Source organism: Eupeodes corollae, chromosome 2 (assembly GCF_945859685.1).
Source record: "Eupeodes corollae chromosome 2, idEupCoro1.1, whole genome shotgun sequence".
In the NCBI taxonomy this organism is placed as follows: Eukaryota; Metazoa; Arthropoda; class Insecta; order Diptera; family Syrphidae; genus Eupeodes; species Eupeodes corollae.
The window spans coordinates 135,504,350-135,529,014 of NC_079148.1; the positions used below are offsets into that span (position 1 = coordinate 135,504,350).

General features: G+C 34.2%; 1 protein-coding gene across 4 annotated transcripts in view; it reads right to left on the reverse strand.

Moving 5' to 3' along the window:
• Positions 1–21,854, reverse strand: part of LOC129946703 (PAN2-PAN3 deadenylation complex subunit PAN3) — a 122,702-nt gene extending 100,848 nt beyond the window's left edge. For 2 of the 4 annotated variants that reach the window (XM_056056980.1, XM_056056977.1), the window contains exons 1-2: positions 21,062–21,144; positions 10,452–11,241 (exon numbers count right to left, since the gene is read on the reverse strand). In XM_056056980.1, the coding sequence (XP_055912955.1) occupies positions 10,452–10,485 (34 nt within the window). In that variant the 5' untranslated portion in view covers positions 10,486–11,241; positions 21,062–21,144. Of the gene's footprint in view, positions 1–10,451; positions 11,242–21,061; positions 21,145–21,768 lie in introns of those variants that run through there. The other 2 variants (XM_056056978.1, XM_056056984.1) reach the window with 2 other exon arrangements.
• Between the last annotated feature and the right edge of the window lie 2,811 nt (positions 21,855–24,665).

Sequence of the window (24,665 nt, forward strand, 5' to 3'; positions counted from 1 at the left end):
TTAATTTCTCAAAAACTATTTAATTAAACAACAAATCAGAAAACAAAACAAAGAATAAAATATTATGTAAAAAAAATTATAGCGCAGTGTTGTACATACATGTTTTTTTTGATTTGTAATAATTTTTTTCTTTGGGCTAATCAGAATGGGCATTTAAGTGGGTTTTACTGCACCTAAAAATTGAAAATTTTTCCTTCCAAATAACTTTTTAGTATTTGATATGAAAAATGTGCGCAAATATTTTTGGCCAGGTTTTCGACCAAAATATCGCACTGTGCATTGATACATTAAAACATATATTCAAAAACCCATTTGTCAAAAGCTGTCTCATGGATCTTGTGCCAACAATTTTATGGAATGGGGAGGAAATCAATATTATTTACTAGGGACTCACTTATTCCCCCAAAGAGTCTATGGTGTCAAAGCTTATTTTGAAGGGTTTGAAAGTTTACCGCTAAAGTCAACACTTAAAAACTTGGATATTCCTCAATCATACCTACATCAACCCCTCGCAATAGATACAAATTCATTGTAATTTGACACTTTTTTGACACAGCTTACTCATGTAAAGTGTTGAATTCAATTTTATGTCTTCTTATCAAGTTTCAAAAGAAGTCTACACTCACATAGGTACCCAAAATACCGAAAGTGTGAAGTAGATAATTTATGAAGGCATCCCAAGTCTCTTAATTTGACCTACAAACACACAGGAACGTAGGTATATCCTTAAATAAAATTTCAACTTTACAAGGAAGTAACCGCTCTTTTGTCGCTCATCCCCCTCCACACAGTGAAATCCTTTTAAACAACATGGTTGCAGAATTTTCCTTCCTTGTTAAAAAAAAATTCCGTAATTCTTCAGTAAGATCAGTTTACGTTTACCTTGTAAACAAAACGAGTTCTGGTGTTTTCCATGACAAGAAGGAAGCGTTAATTGCATACTTCCTGTTGTATGGGTTGCTCATCCATCTCCTCATGGCGATGTGGCGAGCACCAACCTTAACGAGTAAAATATGCGCCTTTGCGTTTTGTTTTTCGTCCCACATTCCTCCTATATTCTATTCCAACCATCTCATGAGGGACAATTACTCCTCCCTGTGAGCAGAGCATATCAAAGTATGTATCATATTCCTTCTTGGAATTGGATTGAATTGAAGATTTAAGGTTTAAATAATTCCTAAACATAACCTTTATATTTATAAGTGTATGAGTATTTTGTCTCAAGAACGATTACAGCAACAACAATAACAACAACATCAAAGTGATTTCCTCTTGAAAATTCATAACAATGACTTCGTCCGTCCCTCCACAACCCGCAATCCGCACCATGTTTTTGCCACTTTGTTTTATACCTTTAGGTACCTATCTATCTACCTTATGTACCTCTACACACTCCACTTGTTCGTTTGGTTTTCCTTTTTTTTTGTGATTCTCTGTTTTTATCACGTTTTTCCACGGATGAGGAATGGGGTAAGGAGTATCAGGAGCAAAAGCAGGAGTAGTATGTATAGGACAGAAGACGAGCCTGCAAAATATTCTCGTTTTTCCAGTCAGTCAACCAACATTGTGGCAATTATGTTCTGGATTTTGTTGCTGTTGTTGTTGTTTTTTTTTGCAAACGATGTTGTGATTCTGATGTCTGTCTTTATTTTTTATTTTTTTGTTCCAACTCAAATATGTATATGGAAAGGTACCTATAATCGAGCTGAGGGCAAGATTTTCTTTGTTCTTTGGTTGGTTGTTTGAGCTGTTCTTCAATTATTTATACTTTATAGGTTGAAGAAGAGAGAGTGTATAAAAGCAGCACCAAAGAATGGCAGGCTTCATCAGGTATGCATTGGTTTGGATAAATGAAACATAATTCAGGTGAACGTGGTTAAGGAGGTAGAGGTGGTAAAAACTGTGCAAAAAGTCTACAGACGAGGTTAACCAACCAACCAGCTGACTAAAAAGAAGGAAAAACACCTTTAAATGAAATTATTATTTTATTATATAGGAAGTATAACATAAATCATTTTCAATCCAAAAATATGTTTTTTTTTAAATTATAGTGCTGTTATTTTAATTTATGTATATTCAATCTCAAAAAATGAACGGCCTTGTAGCTGAACCATGAACTCGACCTGAACACTTATGACATCATCAACTATATGATGGGGGATTTTTGTACGAAAAGGTCTGTCGGTAGAGGCACTCCGCAAGGTGATGTTCTGTTCCCTCTCCTGTGGAACGTAGTGGTTAACGAACTACTAATATCCCTTGAGAGGGAAGGCTACAGAGTGGTTGCGTATACCGATGATGTTGCTATCGACTTCACAGGAGAACATCCTAATACACTGAGAGACCTCCTCCAAAACGCACTCAATATGCTCACTAGATGGGCTGATCACTGCGGACTTAGTATTAATCCTCAAAAAAACAGACCTCCTCCTTTTTACACGGAAATACAAGATTCCAGTAATTGTACTACCTTTAATAAAAGGTGTACCACTAATTTTAACCAATGAAGCCAAATAACTTGGTCTGATATTGGACAAAAAATTAAGTTGGAAACCTAATATTCAGGAAGGAGTTAAAAAAGCTACAATAGCTCTTTTCCTTTGCAAGAAAGCCATAGGATGTAAATGCGGGTTTCAACCTCGCATTACCAATTGGCTATACACATCGGTCATCCGACCAATATTTATCTAATCTAGGGGTTGCAGTATGGTGGACTGCATTGGAGAGTCCAACGCACTGCATGTCTCTGCATAAGCGGGGCATTAAGAACCACACCTTCAGCAGCGTTAGACACTCTCCTCTATCTGACACCCGTCGACATCTTCAACAAACAAGTGGCATGGCAGCGAGTATAGCTATAAGACTCAACGCCTCATCTCAATGGACCAACAAAAAAATTGTGGGCACTCCATCTTTTTGAACCTCTTTGGTTTTTTACCAAAGTGCATAGACTACATCATTCCAAACTCCCTATTTGGAAAAAACTTCGAGGTATCGAATCCATCCAAGAATGAATGGGAAGACTAAAAACTCCTGGATGACAAAAGTATTCATTTTTATACAGATGGATCCAAGCCAAATGTGGGAGTTGGTAGTGGTGTGTACTCCAAAAAGCTTAATTTAAGCATCTCATTCCGCTTCCCTAATCATTGTAGCGTCTTGCAAGCGAAAATTTTAGCGATCAAAGAGGTTCTCTCCTGGCTAAGAGAAAACGTTATATCAACTTCTGATATCCGCACCTTCTCTGAGAGTCAGGCTGCTATTAAATCTCTTGATGGTGTCTCAACCAAATCTCAAGCAGCTCTCGATCTTCGATCGTCTCTTATGGAGATGGCTCAGCAATTTAACATTCACCTCTGTTGGGTGCCCGGCCACAGAGAAATCACGTTAAATTGTAGAGCCGATGAACTCGCTAAAAATGGAACCGTCATACGTATTTCACCTGAAAGAGAGAAGATAGGTATAGGATAGGATAGCTACATGTAAACTTCTGCTCAAAGAAACAGCTTTTGCGATAGCAAACTCTAGGTGGCACAATTTGCCAACACGTGCAGCCACAAAACTCATATCAAAGGCATTTGATAAAGTTTGGCATCTTGCTCTCTTATCGAAAATGCGTGCTTTCGGTATCGATGAATCTCTTCTTCGTTGGATTAGAAATTTTCTTTCGAACCGTTCAATACAAGTTGTTTTGGACGGATTCAAGTCTGAAACTCATAAAATAAACGCTGGTGTGCCCCAGGGCTCCGTTTTGTCTCCGACCCTCTTCCTCATTTTTATAAATGATCTCCTGTCTGCTACTTCTAATCCAATACATTGTTTCGCTGACGATAGCACTCTTAGCTTTTCATATTCGTTTCCAGACTCACAACCCTCCTCTTCGGATGTGGAACTGCAACGGCAAAATATGATTAGCTCATTAAATTCCGACCTACACAGCATTGTACAATGGGGAATAAAAAATCGTGTGGAATTTAATGCTTCAAAAACGCAATGCTGTCTTGCTTCGTTAAAGCGAGATAAACCGTCTTTGCCACTATCTATGAGTGGCACTTGCATTAACGAAACAGAAAATCTTGACATCCTCGGAATGCGCATCAGCAACCACCTTTTGTGGAGCGATCACATACGCGATGTTGCCAAAAATGCCGCAAGATGTCTAGGTTTTTTGAGACGTTGCAAGAAATTTTTTTCTCCGTCTGATCTGGCTACAATCTACAAAACCTATATACGTCCGAAACTTGAATATAACTCTCATCTCTGGGCTGGTGCTCCAGTAACTTATTTAAGCCTCTTGGACAGTATTCAAAAAAGAGCTTTTAAAATGATTGGTGACATAAACATCATCAACTCGTTAACATCACTCGAACATCGACGCAAGGTTTCTTGCCTCACCCTTTTTTACCGTTATTTTAACGGACTATGCTCTAGTGAAATAGCCAGTTGCATTCCTCCCCTTAAACAATTTAACCGTAATACCCGCGCTTCTAGGAATGCCCATCAGTTTACCCTTGAGCCCAACTTCGGACGTACTATGAAGTACAGAGATTCTTTTTTTAGCCGTACTACGCGAATGTGGAACGCCTTGCCACGCTCTAGCTTTCCCTGTCATTGCAATGTTCAAAAATTTAAAACCAATGTACACCGACACCTCCTATCCAACCCTTCCCTCTTTTCCTAATGCTCACACTGTGTCTTTGGCATATTAAAGGTATAAAAAACCCTTTTAGTGTTTGCTAATTATAAAAAAAAAAAAAAAAAAAAATATGGCCTTCACTGGTCCTAAAGCACTCTAAAGACTTGATATCTCAAAGCAGACTTAATATTAGCTCCTTAATAGGTGTCCTTACGGGTCACTATCTTATAGGCAGGAACGCAATACCACTTGGTGTAGCCTCAAATGACAGGAGCTGTATGGACGAGGAAGAAGAGGACACAATCTCTCAACTTCTCTGCACTTTTCCTGCGCTTTCACTAAGACGCAAACTTCATCTGGGAGACTACTCTTTTGATAATCCCAGTGAACTAGCTAAAAAGGATATCGAATATCTCTCTAGATTCATGTGGTATCACAATAGGCCTTTTCTTTTGGCCTAAGTGTTTGGATTATGAGGCCACTCTAACCTAACCTAGCCTTATGACTCTGCAAATGACTTTTCAAATTGCAATTGTTTGATCATAACAAGACTTACAGTACAACCATTTCTCGAAACTAAAAGCCCTGCTATTAATTTTGTATAAGGGATTCCCAGAAATTCTTGATTTGGCAATTGGAAAACGACAGAGTGTCAATTCTGTTCATTTTTATGATTGGATTAAGAGATTTTGCTGATGCAAGAATTGAAGCCAAAAATGATGGAATTGTTATTAACAACCTTCTCTGGTTTAGGTCATTTTAGATTTTTTTCAGATAGAATAAGAAAGGAGCTCCTTTACTCTTTCAACAGTATCGGCTTTAGAACGATGTTAACCAACTTTAATGTAATGCTTGAAATTGTGTAAAACAAAAATTGACGTGGTCCTCACTCAGCGACCTTGACACCTCTTTACTATTTTCTTTTGGAACTTTGCCAAGTTCTTAGCTTACGCTAACAAATCAACCAATCACCAAAATTAGGGTACAACTCACAAATTTTGACAGTTGGACACACTATTCTCGTCGTTTTATAAATACTTTTGTTAGCAATGTCCGGCTGCAATCTAATCTTCGGACAATTCTACTACAATATTTAAACATCTAAGGAATATCAGAAGTTTACCCTTGACCTGAATTTGAGAATCCAATCCCACGTCAAGAATGCGGAAACCAAAACTTTTATTCCCTCTCACTTTGATACTCATAACTTTAGGACTTATTTGTAACCATTTTATCTTCTTGAATGTTTTTCTACCGTGGTTAAAAATTGTAAGAATTGAAATAAACATTTTTGTGTGCGAAAATACAACAAAATGTGTACGAGTTTGAAAAAAATGATGGATACGCTTTTAAACAGACGTTTGTCAAAATTAAAGCGAGTTTTCAAAATCTGAATCAACTATTCACAATAAATTGTTTTTTTTTTTATATGAGTTTTCATTCTGAATAACCTGCAGTTTGTCACTTAAGATGTCATCTTTTGAAATTTAACAACGCTAAAGATTTTTAAATAAGTTTTCTAACCATGTTATTTTTGGAAGAAATAATCACAACTGGCCACCAATTCTTGTCATATTTTTAGACTTTTTTTTAATTCCCAAGTGAAAGATAAGGTCCACGCAAAAGCTCAACAATGGATTTAAGGCACTTAAAATGAAGTTCCTTAGAATACGTATGCATCTATAGGTACATTATGTAGCCGCGTATATGCGAATTGGTCATGGAAAAGTTCATGAACAAGATACCATTTGCATAATATCGTTTTCTATTGTTGATGGAAATTAATGAATTCCTTTTAAAATTGTAATTTACTGATTTTATTTATTTATGAAACTTCTTATTGGAAACCCGGTATTAACTTCACATAGGAAGTTACTGTAATCGGTCCTATTTGTAAAATTGAAAATGTTGACATTTCTCGCCGTTTCAAGGTCCCTAGAGTCGAAATAAAATTTTTTTTAGAAAGATGTCTGTGCGTGCGTGTGTACGTTCATTCGAGACGTTTTTTCGTCGTCCATAGCTCAAGAACCAGAAAAGATATCGACTTCAAATAAATTTTGTTAGACAGATAATAATGCAGAAAGATGCAGAAAGGACTCCCAATTTTAAAAGAAGGGAGAACATTTTGGTTAATCCAAGTTTGACAGTTTTTTTTTTACAAAAAATAAGAACCTAAAAAGTTGGTAAACAGTGATTTTCGACGCAAATTTCTTTGTAACTTATTTTATCTCACAGAAAATATTTTTGTTGACAATCAGTCAATTTTTTGTAAAAATATAACGGTCAGTTTTTTCATACAAAATTTAAATCTAAAAAAATGATACGAAAATGGTATTAAGAGTTGGTTTTCGAATAAAGATCTTATTTAAGAAAATAGATTTTGAAATCAAACTATCTAATCATATGTAAAATATTGTTGGTAATGTTTTAATTTTGTTTAGAATAATTTAACTGCTAACTTTTTTAACAAAACACGGAAACCTACAAACTTTTTAAGGAAGACAAATCGACAGACGGGATGGGAAGTTATCAGTGTGGGTCGTATCCCAGCCTCTTTTTTCAATTTTTTTTATAGTTCTCAATTTTCAAAAATAAGAAAAACTCCAAAGGAATTCGAAAAATTTCAGAAATTAAGGTTGCCATTAGGAATAGTGAACATCCAACTCATTGCAAACGTTTGGATAAATTTAAAAAGTCAAAAGTTTATGAAAAGATAACTTGGAAATTAATAGAAAATGAGTAACGTCAATAGTATTTGATAAGATTTCAAGGGCGAATCCAGATATTGAATCAGGAGGGTCACACACTTAGATGAGTTTTTACTCACCGCTTAAAAATGTTCTTTAATGTTTTATAAAAGAGGCTAACAAAATTTTAATAACATAATGTGTATTTTAACCTTATATTTACAGATTTCAATTGCAAAAGTGGCAACTTTAGATATCAAATTATTTTAAACTATTGTTGTAAGGCATTTCAAGATTTCAACAGTTTATTAAATATGCCATATTTAAGAGCTAAAAGATAATATTGAAGAAAGGTTTTTGGTCCATCTCACGCAGAAATGTAAGAAATTGTTTTGAAACGTAGCTTTTTTTCGAAAAATAAAATATACTTTTCTTATTTCCATTTATATTAATACGAAGAACGCTACAAAAATTCAAGAGAGACGATCTGATATGAAAACTGTCGGGCTTTTTTCAGTTCCCGAGCATCCAAAGAAATTCAATCAAAAAGTAGATTTATTTAATTTTTTAATTATTCAACAGAAAATCAAACCAAAAGGCGTAGTTTTTCAAATTACCTAAGCCATTCGCAAGGAGGTCGAAAATTATGGACAAGTCAACGAAACTTTGGTTTATGCAAGAGTAAATTGTGCCTCAGCTCTGAAATAGATAAAAATATTCTGAACGAAAGATATGTTAGCTCTTCTGTTGAAACCTCAAGTTCTTCAAATTCTCATTAGCATGAAGTTGCTGGGCCTGCGTTTATAGAACCAATTACCATCTCTGGTTTCGGTTTTTTCTCCAACGACTCTGCCTCTCTCAATTAAATCAAAAGCCGTTGGCATTGACGATATACATCCATCATTTCTCAAAATTTTGCTGCCTATTCTTCTACCATTCTTAACCCATATTTTTAACTTCATCATCATGTCTGGTCACTATCCTATGCAATGGAAGCTAGCAAAAATCTTACCTATACCAAAATATTCCAAAGGGATAGAGTACAGGCCAATTGCTATTTTGTCCTTTTTGTCTAAATTCTTTGAAAGACTCATTCAAAAACAATTTAATAATTTTCTTAATGCCAACAATTTAATTACTCCTATGCAATCTGGTTTCCGGAAGAAACATAGTTGTATCACTTCCCTAATCAATGTTATTTAAGACTTGAGGATGTCAATGGATAAAGATCATGTGTCATTTTTAGTCTTCTTAAATTTTTCAAAAGCTGTGGAAATAAGTGGGTTGCTATCAAATTTCCTACCGAATTTAAATGGTGTTCCGCAAGGCTCCATTCTTGGTCCATTGTTGTTTGCAATGTACATTAATTCAATTCCAAACTCAATGAAATTTTGTTCCTTAGCTTTGTACGCCGATGATATGCAGCTTAACTTAAATTGTCCCCTCGGCTTAATTGAACACTACATTGAATGCTTAAATGAAGATCTTGAAAGGATTCAGAATTGGGTCACAGCAAATAGGCTTCAACTAAATCCTTTAAAGACTAAATGTATAGTTATTTCCCGAACACCTCTTGATCTGTCTTACTTTCCTCATATTGTCATGAACTATACTCCGATAGAATTTATTGAGACGGCTAAAAATTTAGGAATAATATTAAATCGTTTTTAACATGGGATAACCACATTAACACCATAGTTCGTAAGACTTATGAAGCCTTGCGTTTATTGTTATACTCCCATAAAAACGCGTCTTTTACTTGGGGTCATGTCTATTAACGCAATGTGATTAGTTTTGAATTAAAGGGAATTCCTTCGAAAAAAAAGAAACAAATTAATTACCTCCCATTGGGCGACATGACCCCTACGACCCCCCCCCCCCCACCTGGATCCGCAATTGTATGATTTAAACATATGTTTTTATATATATTTAACTAATTTTAACCTACGTTTTTATTTAATGCGATTAAAAACTAAGGCAAAAACTTAAATGTTATGCAAAAAACAACTATCGTAAATTATGATACCATTTTTGGGCCCTTTGCAGCTCTCTCTCTTAAAATCTGTCAAAACGGGAACACAACCAGTTTAAGGAGGAAGTGATAATTGTGCTCAGACTGGGCTAGTGTACTTAATTATTACAAAATGAACCATACATTCCTAAAGAATTGGACTTGGAATTTTAACTACCTAATTCAATAATTGTCTGATTGTGAAATGTGAAATGTGGTTTCTCAAAAACCATTTTAAAACATCCAAAAACCCTTTAACATCAACAAACAATAGGGTTTCATCAGAAACCATCAAAGTCATGTGGCTGAAAAACTTTAAGATTGGTAGAATAAAGTCAAATTATTACAAACTTCCTGGAACTTGTTTTCTTAACTAACTGCCTATAGATCAACACTTCCTTCACAAACTTCAAACCACAAGACTTCCATTTTCTCAGAAATTAAAGAAAAGCAACATTAAACTCGACCTTCGTTTTTCATCTCCAATCGGTTTTGTGTTAAATTTTTATCAGAATACCATGAATCTTCTTAAAACTTTTCCAATTTGATTCATTTGAGATTACTTATAGGTTAGGTAGGTACCTATGTACATATAACTACTACTTTTTACCCTTTAAGAAATTAAACTGCTTTGGGATAAATTATTTATTAATTCCTTCAAAGAAAGTTCTACTCAATCTATAGGTATAGCTTCTTATTGAGCATATAACATTAAATTTGCTCTTTCATATTTCTTTTGGTTGTTTTTTTTTTGTCATGATTTACATCCTTAGGCCTCTGCTTCTCTTCCAAGATTTACGTTAATTAGTAACGGGTTTTTGATTCTGGCAGCACAGCAGGCAAGCCTCATTGATTTTCCCTCAAACTACTGTTTGACAATATATATTTCTTTATTTTTGGACTGCGCGACCTCTGTTAAAGGTTAAACAAAACATTTTATTTGTTTTTTTTTTTTTTGGAGAGAAAGATTTATCTACAGGTGCTTATTGCAAAACACACAAAAAGTCTCCAAAGAATTCAAAATACATGTCATTTTGACCAATGGAAATTCTAAAAAGTCTGAAATTTCCCAAAACAAAAAAAATATGCAAGCCAAAAAAATAAACAAAAAACTTACCTGCTGGGAAAAAGTTATTCAAGAACGTTGACATTTTGTTCGGAGTCGCTTCGCTAAGTATCACTACACACTCGAAATTCACGAAAAAAAAAAAATAAAATAATTAAAATAACAAAAACAGGAAAACTGAACCGTTTTTTTTGTATTTTTCTTTTCCTTTTGTTTTCTTCTTCTTCTTGTTTTTCTTTTATTTTTCCTGCTTTTTGTTTTGTTTTCTTCCTCCTTTGTGATGGATGCTTTTTTTTTATTTTGTTTTCCTTTCGCTTAATTTGAACACATTTTCTTCTTAATTATGTAGGAATAACTTTTATTTATATTTTTTTAAATCTTTTTTGCAGTTGGTGGAAGAAGACATTTGTTTAAACAAAATATTTTGGGAACACTATTTTTGAGTGTGTTTTTTTTTTAATTTAAGGGATATGTGGTGCAAGAGATAAGGATGTGCATAATTTCCTTTTTATTTTCAATTTTATTTACTTTTGTTCTTCTTCCTTTTTTCTTTTCATGTTTGGAATAACAACAAATTTCAAAATAAGAACCTTCAAATCACTATAAACTTTTTAGCTTCTTATTTAAACTTAAAACACTCTTTTAATGTAATCGTTTCCGCCATTGTGTTTTCATTGAGTTTTTTTCTTTCTACGTTTCATTCAAGGGAAAACTACACTCGACCGAAAAAAAGATACAAAAATAAAAACACTTTTTTCTTCTTTTTTTTAGATTCAATGCAAAAAAGTTTTAGAATACTGCTTCAGCAAAAATTAAAAACAAAATCAGGAAATTGTTGTTGCTAGACGAGGGAAATAAGAGAAAATAATTATTAGTATGTAACTCGAAAACAGTACACAATTTCAATTTTTAATATTTTTTTAAAATAATTATCATGAGAGCACGAAAATGGAAACTAACAAAACACTACCGAGATGAAGGTATGTACATTATTTTTTGAAGGTAAATCTCCTCTTGCTCTTCGTCGTCGACGGTTGAAGGTAGCAGGAGCAGCAATGCAACTTGAAAATGAACGAACCGAACCGAGAACAACTACCTATTGAATTGAATAGAGAATAATTTTAAAGGGCACAGGGTAACAGTATATTATTTTTGTGCATGGACCCATATAGACGAAGGAAAAAGTAAAACAAAATTATAAATTCACCACACGACAACAACAACAACAAAAACTACCAAATGGAAATGAAAAACATGAAATACAAGAAGGTGGTGCAAGCAGCAGGCTGACAGGAAGGCAGGCCGAATTTTAAGGCAAAGGCAAAGTCAGAAACGGAGCAACATTTTCCCTGTTTTCATCCTGATTTTCATCATGCACACAAAACCATTCACATTCCAACATCTACAAACAACGTACACATATACACACTTATAAAAAACAAGGAAATCCTAGAAGCAGGGATTCCTCCCCATTCTTTTATACATTTTATTTTATGTAGGTACCGGTTTTGAAGTGTTGTCAATGTTGCCAGTTTTTTAAATCAATTAGAAAATTTATTATTATGCTATGAATTCAAATTTGCTAGATTTATTTTGTTTTTTTTTTTTTGGTAAACTTCCTGAGGAAGTAGAGAATACGCAGAGAAAAAGTTATTATGTTACTTATAAAATGATAGTAACATTAGTTTTTGCCTAAGTAAGGTCTCTTGTCTGACCCTTTTTTAGCGTTAGCCATGAAATAGCCAAATGCATTCCCCCTCTTGAACAGTTCAACTGTAATACTCGAATTCTAGGAATGCTCATCAGTATACCCTCGAACCCAATATCGGCCGTACTGTCAAATACAGAGATTCGTTCTTAAGCCGTACTACGCGAATGTGGAATGTCTTACCACACTCTGTCTTTCCTAGTCATTGCAATATTCAGGGATTCAAAACCAATGTACACCGACATCTCCTTTTAATCTCTCTCCTCTTCCAAGTGCTCACACTTGCTTCTGCATAATAAGGGTAGTAATATCCCCTTGAGCACAATGGGTCATATGCAAAAAGATGAATTCAAGCTCTTCCCTCACTTTTCTGAAAACTTTCTTAGAGTGGTATGCAAAAAAAATACAGATACCGAGATCGATCTCAAGCTATGAGTTCGAACTCAAATTGTTGAGATCTATCTCTCGACGAAAGCTTTATGTGAGAAAGTTCTAGTTGATTAACAACTATCAAAATGGACAAGTTTTTTGAATAACTTTGATACAAATCGTGTTTATAAAAATAGAAGATGTCAAATTGTTGAAGGTTTTCGAAAATTGTGTAGATTTAGTGAAACAAATGTGCAATTATTGACAGAGCCCAACCCTGGAAACACGCGGTGGTGCTTTGAATCATCAAGAAAAAATGAGGGTTTTTCTGCGTTATGGACTGTCATGACAGAGGTCTTGGGTTCGATCCCTGCCTGTGCCATCTAAAATCTTTTCACGGGTACTGCCTCTTACGAGGAATTGAAAAATTGTCTAAGAGTTACTCTTGTCATGAAAAGTTCTTTCTCAAATTAGCCGTTAGGATTCGGCATATAAACTGTAGGCCCCCTCCATTTCTGACAACATTACTCGCACACAGGAATGGTTGAGAGTTGTAAGTCACTAGGCGCTAGTTCTCAACGGACTGTTGCGCCATCTAATTTATTTATTTTATTTTATGTAGGAGACCCTGCGGTATTGGTGATATCCACGATATCTAGGATGGTACAGCAAGTCGGAACAAAAACTACAAGCCGTGCCACTGATTGGATCATATTCCCACACACTTCTGAAGAAATAGAAGAAGCGCAAAGGTTATGGAGCAGTCAATATGAGTTTTCTTACGCCATTATTGGTCTGGATTGTACACGTGTGCGCATAAGGGAACCACTCTATCACCACGAGGACTACGTGAACCGCAAACGAATAACGATACTACTAAAAAAATGTACAGGCTACGTGCAACGCGGATGAAAAATTTACAAGCATCAAAATTTTTCTTATGTTCAGTTTTTTTTTTCAATCTATTTTTCATTTTTAGCACAGAAACTACTATTTTAACTAGTGGAAGTGCATACAAAGAGCTTTGAGAACTAGTTTTTTTTTTACAGTTTTTAAGAGCGTGGCCACTGTTACACGTAGAACAAAAATATCAAAGTCCTGTTTCTTTTTCTGACATAGAGGGCACCTCAGTCCTTCATGCTTTTTTGTAAAAAGGCAGCTGTCTGTCAAATTTAGTCTTCAATTGAGTGGTTTTCCGAAATGAGTGCTGTTAACGCCTCTCGCTTTAAGGTAATTCTTCTATCTTTGCATGAAAAAGGACCCAAATATATGGGAAAGTCGAGACAGTTCGTTAGCAAGTGGATAAATCGATATAAAAAGGTCGGTAACGTTGATGATTTTCCTGATCGGGGAAGGGCAAGCAAAGTCTCAAAAAAAGACGAAAAAATAATTCTCCCATTGTTCTCGAAAGATCCAACTTTGACTTTACGTGAAACTGCTGTGAAATTGAAAGAAAAAGGTGTTGACATATTTTACGGAACGATTCGCAGGCACTTGCTTGCCAATAAACTGAAATATCGCAGAACTTTGGAAAAACCAATGTCGAGTGCAAAACCCCCGACGGTGCCGGGCCATAATTGACAATGCAGGAATATGTAACTGAGTGCGAGTCTGCTCGATTGATCTCACATGCGAGTTCAAGCTCGTCAGCTCTGACTCTGAGAACTTTCTCATCTTTAGGCATTTAAAACAATATCTGAAGTTATTAAATACTTAGGTGTAAAATGTTTGGATGACTTTTTAACAGAGTCAAATCTCAATATTTGTTCTGTTTGCATATTTCTAATACTTTGCAAAATTTGTTAAGTCAGAAAAACAGAGAAGGGAAGTAAAACAGAAACAGAATTCACTATTGATTCTTATCCAGAAATCAAATAGGCTTTGCATTTCCTTTCTTCTTTTTAGAATTGTGAGATGGAAAATAGCTGCTGAAGTATCATAAAAATTCACTGCACTAAATTCTGACAGCAAATTTAAGAAATTTGATTCATGTATATTTTTAAGAATATTGAAATCTCTGAGATATTGTACGCAAGAAATAAACTTTTCAATTATTTTATGAATTAATATAAAACTCATGGTCTTTGCTACTTCTGTTTGTAAAAGAGACAAGATGGGCTCTGCCTTGAGCTTACAATTATCTGAGAGAAATCTGTTGGAAAAAAACTTTATATAGTTTTCACATTTGCCTGTCTCTAGATTTAACTTTGAATATGGAGAAATATGGGAATATGGTTGTTTTTCGAAAATTTGATTTAGATTTGAAACAAATTAATATAATGTTTAAGTATAATAATTTCATTTTTATTTAAATAGAATTTTTGAAACACTAGTTTTGAAGAAATTAAATAATATGGACATTTTTTGTTTTGACAAACTTTTGTAATAAATATCTATATAGTATAGTGATTTGTCACTCTTAGTCCCTGCTTAAGTGTATGACAGCGTTGGACTAAAAGTCACAACATACTATATTAGTAAGATTAGTCATTAACTTCTTGGATTCTATTGAACTTTTTTGAGTACCTATTATGCCACAGAATCTTAAAAACTTAACTTCAAATCAAATTGAAAATTATCAAATTCACAATTCAAGAACGAAACAAGTAATAAAAATCGATTGAGTGAATATACATATTATGTTAGTTTGAAACCTAAGGAGCCAGGCTCCTAGTTCTGGAGGTTTTTAATTTCAAGAAAATGAATATAACTTTTATTTTATTAAATCGTTATTTTTATCAGTTTTAAGTTTATGTATTAACTCTTTCCAGAAATGCTAAGGCACCGTGGCCTGTTCCCTTTTCTAACTATTGTTAACAATCGTTAACTGTTGGAGTTTCTAAACTGTATTATTACCCGTGTTTTTTAGGCATTTTATATATATTATAGTAGAAAATTCCCAAGAAAACGCATCGGCAGTGGCCAGATTTTTGTTTTTAAAAATTGGTACAACTGAAGAAGATCTGTCAGAATAATAATGAAAAAAAAACACACAAATAGAAGAAAGTTTTGTGAAAATCAAAAGTTAAAATAACATTAAGCAGAAAAAACTAACTAAAACTAATAAAATAGGACAATTTTCATGAAGAAATGGTAGTAAAAAAAAATCTAGAAATTGAGATTAACCAAACAATTTGACATAAAATAAAAACTTCAAGAAGGGGGTTTGTTCGTAGACTACTACATTAACATGTGGTGTTGAAGAGATTTTGAAGCTCGCCTTAATTTTGTATATACCTGAATCGAGTTAAAATGAGCTTGATTCGACTCTAATTTGTGAAGAAAAACCTGTGTGGAGGAGTTGGTTTTACAGATAATGCATTATGGTCTGTTTATTTGCATGTTTGTGTACAAAAAATATAGTATTGCACATGGAGTATGTAGCATATTCTTATATGGTACTGAACTATTCAGTTCTTCATTGTTTAACACGAATAAAACTATCTCACTTCCACTTTATAAGAATACATCGAAACAGCATTTGCTATTTGGAAAGTGCTTCAAAACATAATCATTTTTAAATCTTCTAGTGCGGTTGGAACACCTAAAAGATTTATTTAATCAAAACTGAAATAAAACTTTGGTGGAAAAATAGCAAAACTTAACTATCTTTTCTATTGTTTTCTTTTGCAAAATAAGCCCAGTTAGTCCATTTTTATTAACAAAACTAAATAATATCAACAGTAATAGATTGATTTTTTCCCCAATGAAAAACACATGATTCCAAATGCACAACTACTCAACGAACACAGTCATTAAGATACAAATGCAATATCAACCAACCAATCGTACCAACATTTGAGAGCGAAATCACATAAGATCCATTCAAAACTCGTATAAATGTCAAAAACCCATCCGTAGTAAGATTCTACTTTAACTTTTATCGCTAGTATTCATACTGCGGATATTGTTTTTTGTTATTCATGTAAAATCCTACTATATTATTAATAGATGTTTCAACAAAACACGGGTATTGTAACAATTTAAAACAATTATGACGTCAAATTTTTCGTTCTCAAAATCATTGGTGAAGTGTGAAATAGTTACGATTTGTAACAATCCAAAATCCAGCTCGGGAGATCACTTGAAAATGTTGAACTATTTAAGTGAATGATTTGTTTATCAAGAAGCAATTTTGTTTGGCTTGGAAAAAACAATGAAGTATAAAGCAATTCGTAATCTCAATTGAAATGCAAAATTTCTTTACACAGGTAATAAACAAATATGTTTCGTTGTTATGCTTTGAAACAATTGTTTAGGCTCCTTATCAGTTTTTGTTGAGTTTCTCAAGTAATTTAAGAGCAGCTTGAATTTTTCTTTCATTATTCATTTAACGATTTTATGAAAATAATTTTTGATATTAAAAGTTTGATAGATTAAGAATTTCAGCAAATGTCGTTCCTAAATTATTCTAACAGATATTTCAACAATGACTAAACTATATTTACAAAAAAGACAGTCCAATAAGCTAAAAAAGAAACACGATATTTGTTTGAAAGCTCAGTTCTATACTCTGAGCTGAAAAAGAAAAACCCATAGTGTCCAACAAATTTCAAACTACAAGCGATTTGACAACTTTCAAATTATGTTTTGGATTCAAAAACAAAAAACATTTACATATTCTTAAACATACTTTTTGTTTTTTAATAAATATGATTTAAAATCATGAAAATGAAAATAAAAATAAACCAGCATAGGTGTTAATATATGCGTTTCGCCCCGATGTAATGGTTGGGCTCATCAGAAGATGACCATTTCACCTTGTCTTGACGCATATTTTCTCGAATAAATCGAGACTCCATATAATCCGAGCTACATAGAGCTAAGGTGTTCAGGAAAAAACAAATCGACTGTTAACAGTCAAATATTTCATACTTTTGGTGTTTTTTTTCGTAGTAAAAGTTGAATGTAGGTTTATTATTTGTTTATTTTATAAATTAGTATACTATTCCATAAATATTTCATTAAAAAAAATGGTGCAATCACTTAACTGCGTTAAGATATACGATAAATAACGCAAAAATGACACATGTAAGCGCTCCATTAATATTCGGTTTTTTGTTTTCTTTGCTGAGTTTGACATTTGCTCCGATTAACAGTTTGTCTGTTCAAGAGTACCGTTGAAATAAAGCATTGACTAGACGTTTGCATACATTTTTAAAACGATTTAGTGGAAGATCATTTGGTTTTATTCAAAAAAAATTAATCTGGGGCGCAAAAGAAAAAATGTAAGCCTTAAAAAAAGAAACCTTGTTATTTTTCACCATAACAAAAGTGAAACATAAAAAAAATGTCTGATATTTTAGACATGAAGCCAAAAACTGTCGGTGATATTGTTCGGAGGTATAAAAGAGAAGGAAGGATCGAACTAAAAAAGTTAACAGCGAAAGAAGAAAGGCTTATAGTAAGAAAAATTAAAGCAAATCCTCGTTTAAGTGCACCAAAAATTGTGCAAGAAGTGTTAATGGAATGCAAAAAGAAAATATCTGCATGAACGGTACGCTGAACTATAAAGACAAATGGCTAAAAGCAGAAACACTAAGCCAACAGTGAAGCGTGGAGGCGGGCACATCATGGTTTGGAGGTGCATTTCGGCAAGATTTGAAACTTAGTATTCATCGACGGTTTATTGAACAAGAAATACTATTTGAGGATCCTACAAGAAAATTTAAGGCAAAGTGCTGAGAAAATGGGCATTTTAAGGAATTTCAAATTTTACCAGGACAACGACCCTGAGCACAAGAATAACGTTGTAAGGGAAGGGTCTTCTGTATAACTGTCTAAGAGTTATCAAAACACCTCCACATTTTTCAGACTTTAACCCAGTCGAGAATTTGTGGGATGAAATGGACCGTCGAGTTCGCGAAAACCCCGTCTTTTCAATAAGTGCACTTAAGCAACGGCTTCAAGAATGGAGCAAAATGGGCATTAAATACCATGAAAAAATTAAATAAATAATAAAAAATATAAATATAAAATATGCCCAAGCGAATGGACATAGTTTTGTCCAATCAAGGGTATCCAACAAAATATTAAAATCAATGGTAAGAGAGATTAATTAAAAAGTTAGAAGATTAATTAAAAAGTTAATATAAGTATATAACAAAAAGACCGAATATTAATGAAGCTCAAAAAATAAGAGCTGTCGTATTCTTTATTTATTTTATTTTGTTAATTTGCTATTTTAATTTAAAAAATTATATATACAGCTGTGGACAACTAATTAGAAACATTGTTCTTCCGTTCCTTTATTTCTTCACAATACTGTGTTGTATCAAAATAACTGTATCCTTAGCGGTGTATCAGAAATGTTATCGGCTAATTTGTAGAGATAACATCATTTGCACTCTTCTGACTGCATATTACTCAAAAAAATTAGATTAAACCAAAAAAGCACTCGTCGTTGCTGGTCAACTAATTAGAAACGGTGTATTTAAATTTGATTAAGTAAGAGTGAAAATAACTTTGTAACTTCGTACAGGTAAGTAGACAACCAAGTTATTTATTATATTATATTTTAAGTATTTTGTTTTAAATTTGAAAGGCTTTCATAATGGGTAAGTCTAAAAACTGCGATCCCGCTTCCAGAAAAGCTATTGTTGAGCTGTGGAAGCGATTGCATCTAATCTAAACTGCTCTGTAAAGATAGTTTTCAGTGCAATTAAACATTTTCAGGCATTTGACACAACTGAAAATGTACGGCGGAAAAAAAGAGCTCGTAAGAATTCCCACCGGGTTGATCGAAAAATTAGTAAGCTGGCAAAACGAGACCATCAAATAAGTTCAACTGAAATTCAACGCTATATTTCCAATGAAGCTGAAGCTCCGATCTCTGTTCGCACCATTAGAAGACGATTGGTTGAGGCTGGGTTGCATGGTCGCGTTTCACGGAAGAAGCCACTAGTCACCATACGGCAACGTAAACTTAGGATTCAGTTCGCAAGATCACACATCAATTGGACAGCAAATGAATGGATAAACATTGTGTGGAGTGACGAAACGAAGATAAATCGGATGGGACAAGATGGTGCCCGATATGTTCGTCGGCAAAAGGGAACCACGTTTTGCTAGTGCTCAAGCATGGTGGCGACTCGATCAACGTTTCGGGTTGTTTTTCCTAGAATAGTGTTGGGCCAATCCATAGAATTAATGGGACGCTGACAGCTTTAAAGTACGTCGACATTTTAAAGGAACGACTAGTGATAATATTTTTCATTTTGTTTCAGATTAGATGTCCACCACAAAAGGGTCCTTAATGTGATAAAATTGTTGTATGAAGAAAAATATTATGTTTTTAAAATGTTTTGTTGTAAATTTTGTTGTTAACATAACATAACAGTTCTCAGAGTATATATAATTTGTGTTTCTAATTAGTTGTCCATAGCTGTATATTAATTATTAAATACAAAATATTTTAAAGAAAGACTGTTTTTTTTTTAATTTTTTAAAGTTAAAAGTTTTATGGAAAGAAACAAAAAAACGAATATTAACGGCACTCATTGTAAGTCTTTGATGAAAAAAGAAAGAAAGAAAATTTGTCTCAGATAGATAACTATCATACCTCTATCCAAACTTGTTAATAACATGGGAATCTATGTTGATGTCATACGTAGTTTTCCAAAGAAAAATACTATTTTTTGAAGACAAATTGAACTTATTCGGGCGTACTCATTGAGCTGAAGCGTGTTTGTGATTCAGCCATAACAGCCGAAGCTGAAGCGTGTTTGTGATTCAGCCATAAGGGTTAAAATATGTTGGTACTTGAATCGAATTATGTCTAAAACAAAACTCAAGTATCTATCAAATGTTTGCTCTTCGTTCAATTTTATTATGTTACATAGTATGGCAACACTGAAATACATACATATATATAGAGATGTTGTTTTTCTAGCAATTTGAGTGAGGAAAAGGAAGAAAAACAGCGACATGGCTTCCTTCTTTTCAAAAACAAAAGAAAAAAAACAGAATTTTTCCAAAACATTGTAGGTAGCTCTCAAGTTGATATTTTTTTTGTAGGTATGTAATTTCTCAGACATTAATTAAAAAAAGAAAGAAAAGAAAACAACAAACAAAATTTGATTCCACTTAAAAACCGGCATTTTATTATGTAAAAAAAAGACGAAAACAAAACAACTTTTTATCATCATCATCGCCATGAAGAGATAACAATATTATTGCGCATTGGAAAAAAAAGCCCTCAACACTTCGTGGTAAAAACAAAATACTTATTATAGGTACCCCCCGATTGGAAGAGGTGGATTCACATCACACTATAAATAAAAATAATAACAGAAAATATATGAAGTACCTATATACTTCAAAATGGAAGCAGGGAATCCCGACGAAGACGAAGAGAATCTAACTGTGAATGATGAAAAATTCAACGAATTTGTTTTTAATGAACATAAAAAGAAAGTACAGGAATAAGGAAATGTACTGTAATCACGATCATCTTCAGAGAAATGAAATGAGTTTTAACATATTTTTTTTTTAAACTAGATTTCCTAACATTTTCTATATGTACGTTTTTTTTTAACAGGTTTTTTCTTTATAACTTTATATCTTTCTTTTTTTATTAACTTACACTCACGGATCAACCGAAAAAACACGACTGTAATCAACGAAGACGAACAGATAGACTGAATGGAAAACTGATAAAATAGATATCAAACCAAGAGGCAATAATGGTGGATTTGGTGGCGCAAAGAAGATTGGAAAACAACAAACCAACTCGAAATCGTATGAAGAAGACGGAGCTGAGGGCTGCTAGTGCTGAGCTGCTGCTGAAATGTTATTTTTGTTTTTTTTTTTACTGTTTTTGGTGCTTCTTGGTGAGCTGATGATGAAGTTGTTGGGATTTGCATTGCTTCGAGGGGGGTAGGCAACATGGACATGGACATGGAAGTGAAAGACAATCGAGCGCTCGATTGAGAACAACGTTGGATTTGATGATTCTGCGTTGTTGTTAATGTTTTTCGTCTGCTCTCTATACGAAAATATACACAAAAACATCACTTCACTCATATTTTCCTATTTACCAACTTCTTTTATTTTGATTTTCTTTTCTTTTTGTATACAAAATTACAGATGGGAAAAAAAGCAAATTTATTTTGCTACAATAACCAACCACCACAGCAAGCAAAGAGAAAGTTATGAAGAAGACCTAGACATAATTTTTGTACTTGCTTTGGATTTATTAACTTTTTACTTTGTATAAATAGGACACAGAGAAACAGATATTGTATAAAACATTATAATAAAAAAAATAGTTATAATATTTAAAAAAATTACTTGTATTTGGTGTTTTTAGCTAAAAAAAATAATCCGAACTAAAACTTCACTTGTGAACAGCTGTGGTCGCCATCTTACAAAAATCCGCTATACAACTGTTGTTATCTCGCTTGGTTGTTTACATTTTTCTTTGGTAATCGATAAGTTTCGTTAAAGATTTTATACGATTTGTGCGACATCTAGGAGTGAGTTTGTTTCGATTAAATTATTATGCAAAGTGATACCAAGAAATAAATTCAAAAAGTTATAGAATTGAAAGATAGATGACACTACAAATTTTAAGGTCAAGATTACACTCGGTATAACTATAATCTACATGCAGAAGCTAAATTTAAGGCCTTGTCAAAGAGAACGCGGTTGGATGGGACGGAAAACAATTTTGCGTGTTACGTTCCCTATCTTTTATGGCTGAAACACAAACATGCTTCAACTTCCTCTGCGTTACGATTGGCTTGCTTCGAAGTTGATTAAAATGACATTTCTATAATAACCAATGGGAATCCCTCCGAAAGCAAATGGATTTTGTTAGTTGACTTTGTTTTTACAGCTGTGGAACTGTCAGACAAAGCAAATGTTTAGCAAATTTGAACTACAGCTTGCGTTCGGAGTCACATAACATTCTTTTTCTTACGATTGTCAAACGAAACGTAAGGTCAATTCATTGTGATAGGATGTATTGAATTCCTATGGCTGAGCTCGTAAACGTCAGGCGAAGCCGAAGCTGAAGCGTGTTTGTGTTTCAGCCATTATAGAGTTATAGAGGCCAGCGGTTAACAATTGAACACGACGGTCAAAGCTAAAATTTAGATTTTTACAAAGAACGCGACACGGTTAAACGTCACAACAGAAAGAACAAAAACACTTATAAGAAAAGGATAAGAAGTGCCCCATCTTCGCGGTTGATTCTCATGTTGTTGTTAATTACTGTTCACGGAAAACCTAAATTCATCACATTGCTAACTTTTGATGTTTATAAAGAACACTGGAATTTGTATGGATTCATGAAAATCAAGGAGAGGAATAACGACAAAAATTGGTTTATTTTATAATGACCATTTGTGGTTTTAGTAGTAGTAGTAGTAATCGTGGCATGATGGTTAGTGCGTTGGACTGTCAGATAAAGGAGTGAGGCAAAAGGATAGATCATCTCTACTCTTTGTTGCCTGGCCTGGCGCAATTTAGACCATAATGGGCGAGCTGCCGGAGACGGATGTATATGATTGCGGCATATGCGGCTGGAGCTCCGCAGGTTACTTACTTTGCTTCAGGACTCGAGATTCTTTTAAGGGAACTTAAACTGAGCTTGGAAGAAAACTATTTCATATTGGCCGGTGATTTGAACGCAAAACATGAAGATTGGGGAAATCAACATAGTAATCCCAGAGGTAATCATCTTTTAAATTTGATGAATCTGTACAGCGCTGAATATGGCGTGAACCTGCTGGCTATTGAAAAGCCATCATATCCAAGAAGCGGCTCCTTTCTGAATCTTTTCTTTTTTTAACAGAAAAAGTAGGTATTCATCCTTGAAACTACTGCGGACTGGCTGCTGTAATGCAGATTCCAACCGAACGCCTGGAGTTGGAGGAATACGTTGCAACGCATTATTACAATTACAGTAAGATGCGTTGCCCTCGTTTCACCAATGCCCTAGCGAGAGAACTTCGTTCGAGTAGCATAGCCCCACCAAACAACAGAAACTTGACAAATACAGAAATTGACCAACATTTACAAGAGATGGACAAAAGAATAAAACGAACGATGGAACGGACAATTCCAAAGTACAAAGAACTGGACCAAATGGACGCTTGCAGAAACGCGACAATTGACGCACTACGCAGGCACAAGAGTGGCTTACTGACAAGACTCAAAAACTTGCACAGACGACTTACAGACCCACGCGACTTGGAGGTTAGGACACTGAAATCGTCAATAAAAAATGTCAATCTGTTGATTAAGGAGAACTACAGGTTATCAATTAACAAGTACTGGGACCGCAAGATCCGGTCAGTTAATTCGAGTGACCCTGGTATGTTCCCCAAAATAAACAAGATATTCAGGAAAAAAAAACGATAATGAAAAGAGAACAGAGACGTAGGTACTCAGGACAGCGCAAATAGATCCAGAGGAAGCCATCTTTGACGATGACTTTTACATAATTGAAGATCCGAAGGAAAAAGTGGAGGCGGTGGGAGCTGCTTTCCAGCAAGTGTACAAGGTGAATGTTAGCATTCCCCCAACCACGACCTGGAAAACAGAGCCCTACTTAATCACTTTTACCTCCGTAATGATATCACACATTGGCGATCTGAGAACCGCGGTTTCATGCGATGCAATGACGATTCCTTGGCAAATGCCATGATCGCCGAGCAAACGGGACCAACTCCCTTGTTAGTGACTAATGGCCCAACTATAATAGACTTAACCGAAAGTAAGCTAATGTCAAAACCGAACGAAAAGTTATCAGAAGTTATCTTCAAAACAAAAAGTAACCATAATGGATTCAAGTAACTTAAGCAAATTTGACATTTGCTTAAGCTCGAGCCGTTTAAATGGCTCTTGCGTAATTGCGAGAAAGTTAGCGAAATTTAACGAAACTGAGCAGAACGTCTATTATGGTTAGTGACATATATGACTGCGTATTAATTCGTTCCCTTAAGCTAGCTTAAGCTTGGTTAAGTCTATTATAATTGGGCCTTAAGGTTGAGCTTCAGCTCATCTTCAATTCAATAAAAAATAAAAAGTCAGCAGATGTCGATGGTATATCCAAAGTTGTATTTAGATATTTACCGATGGAAGCAATTGACATTTACACCACACTCTTCAACAATGCACTGAATAATGCATATTATCCAGTGAATTGTAAGACCGCTGTGGTTCATCCTCTCCCGAAAAGG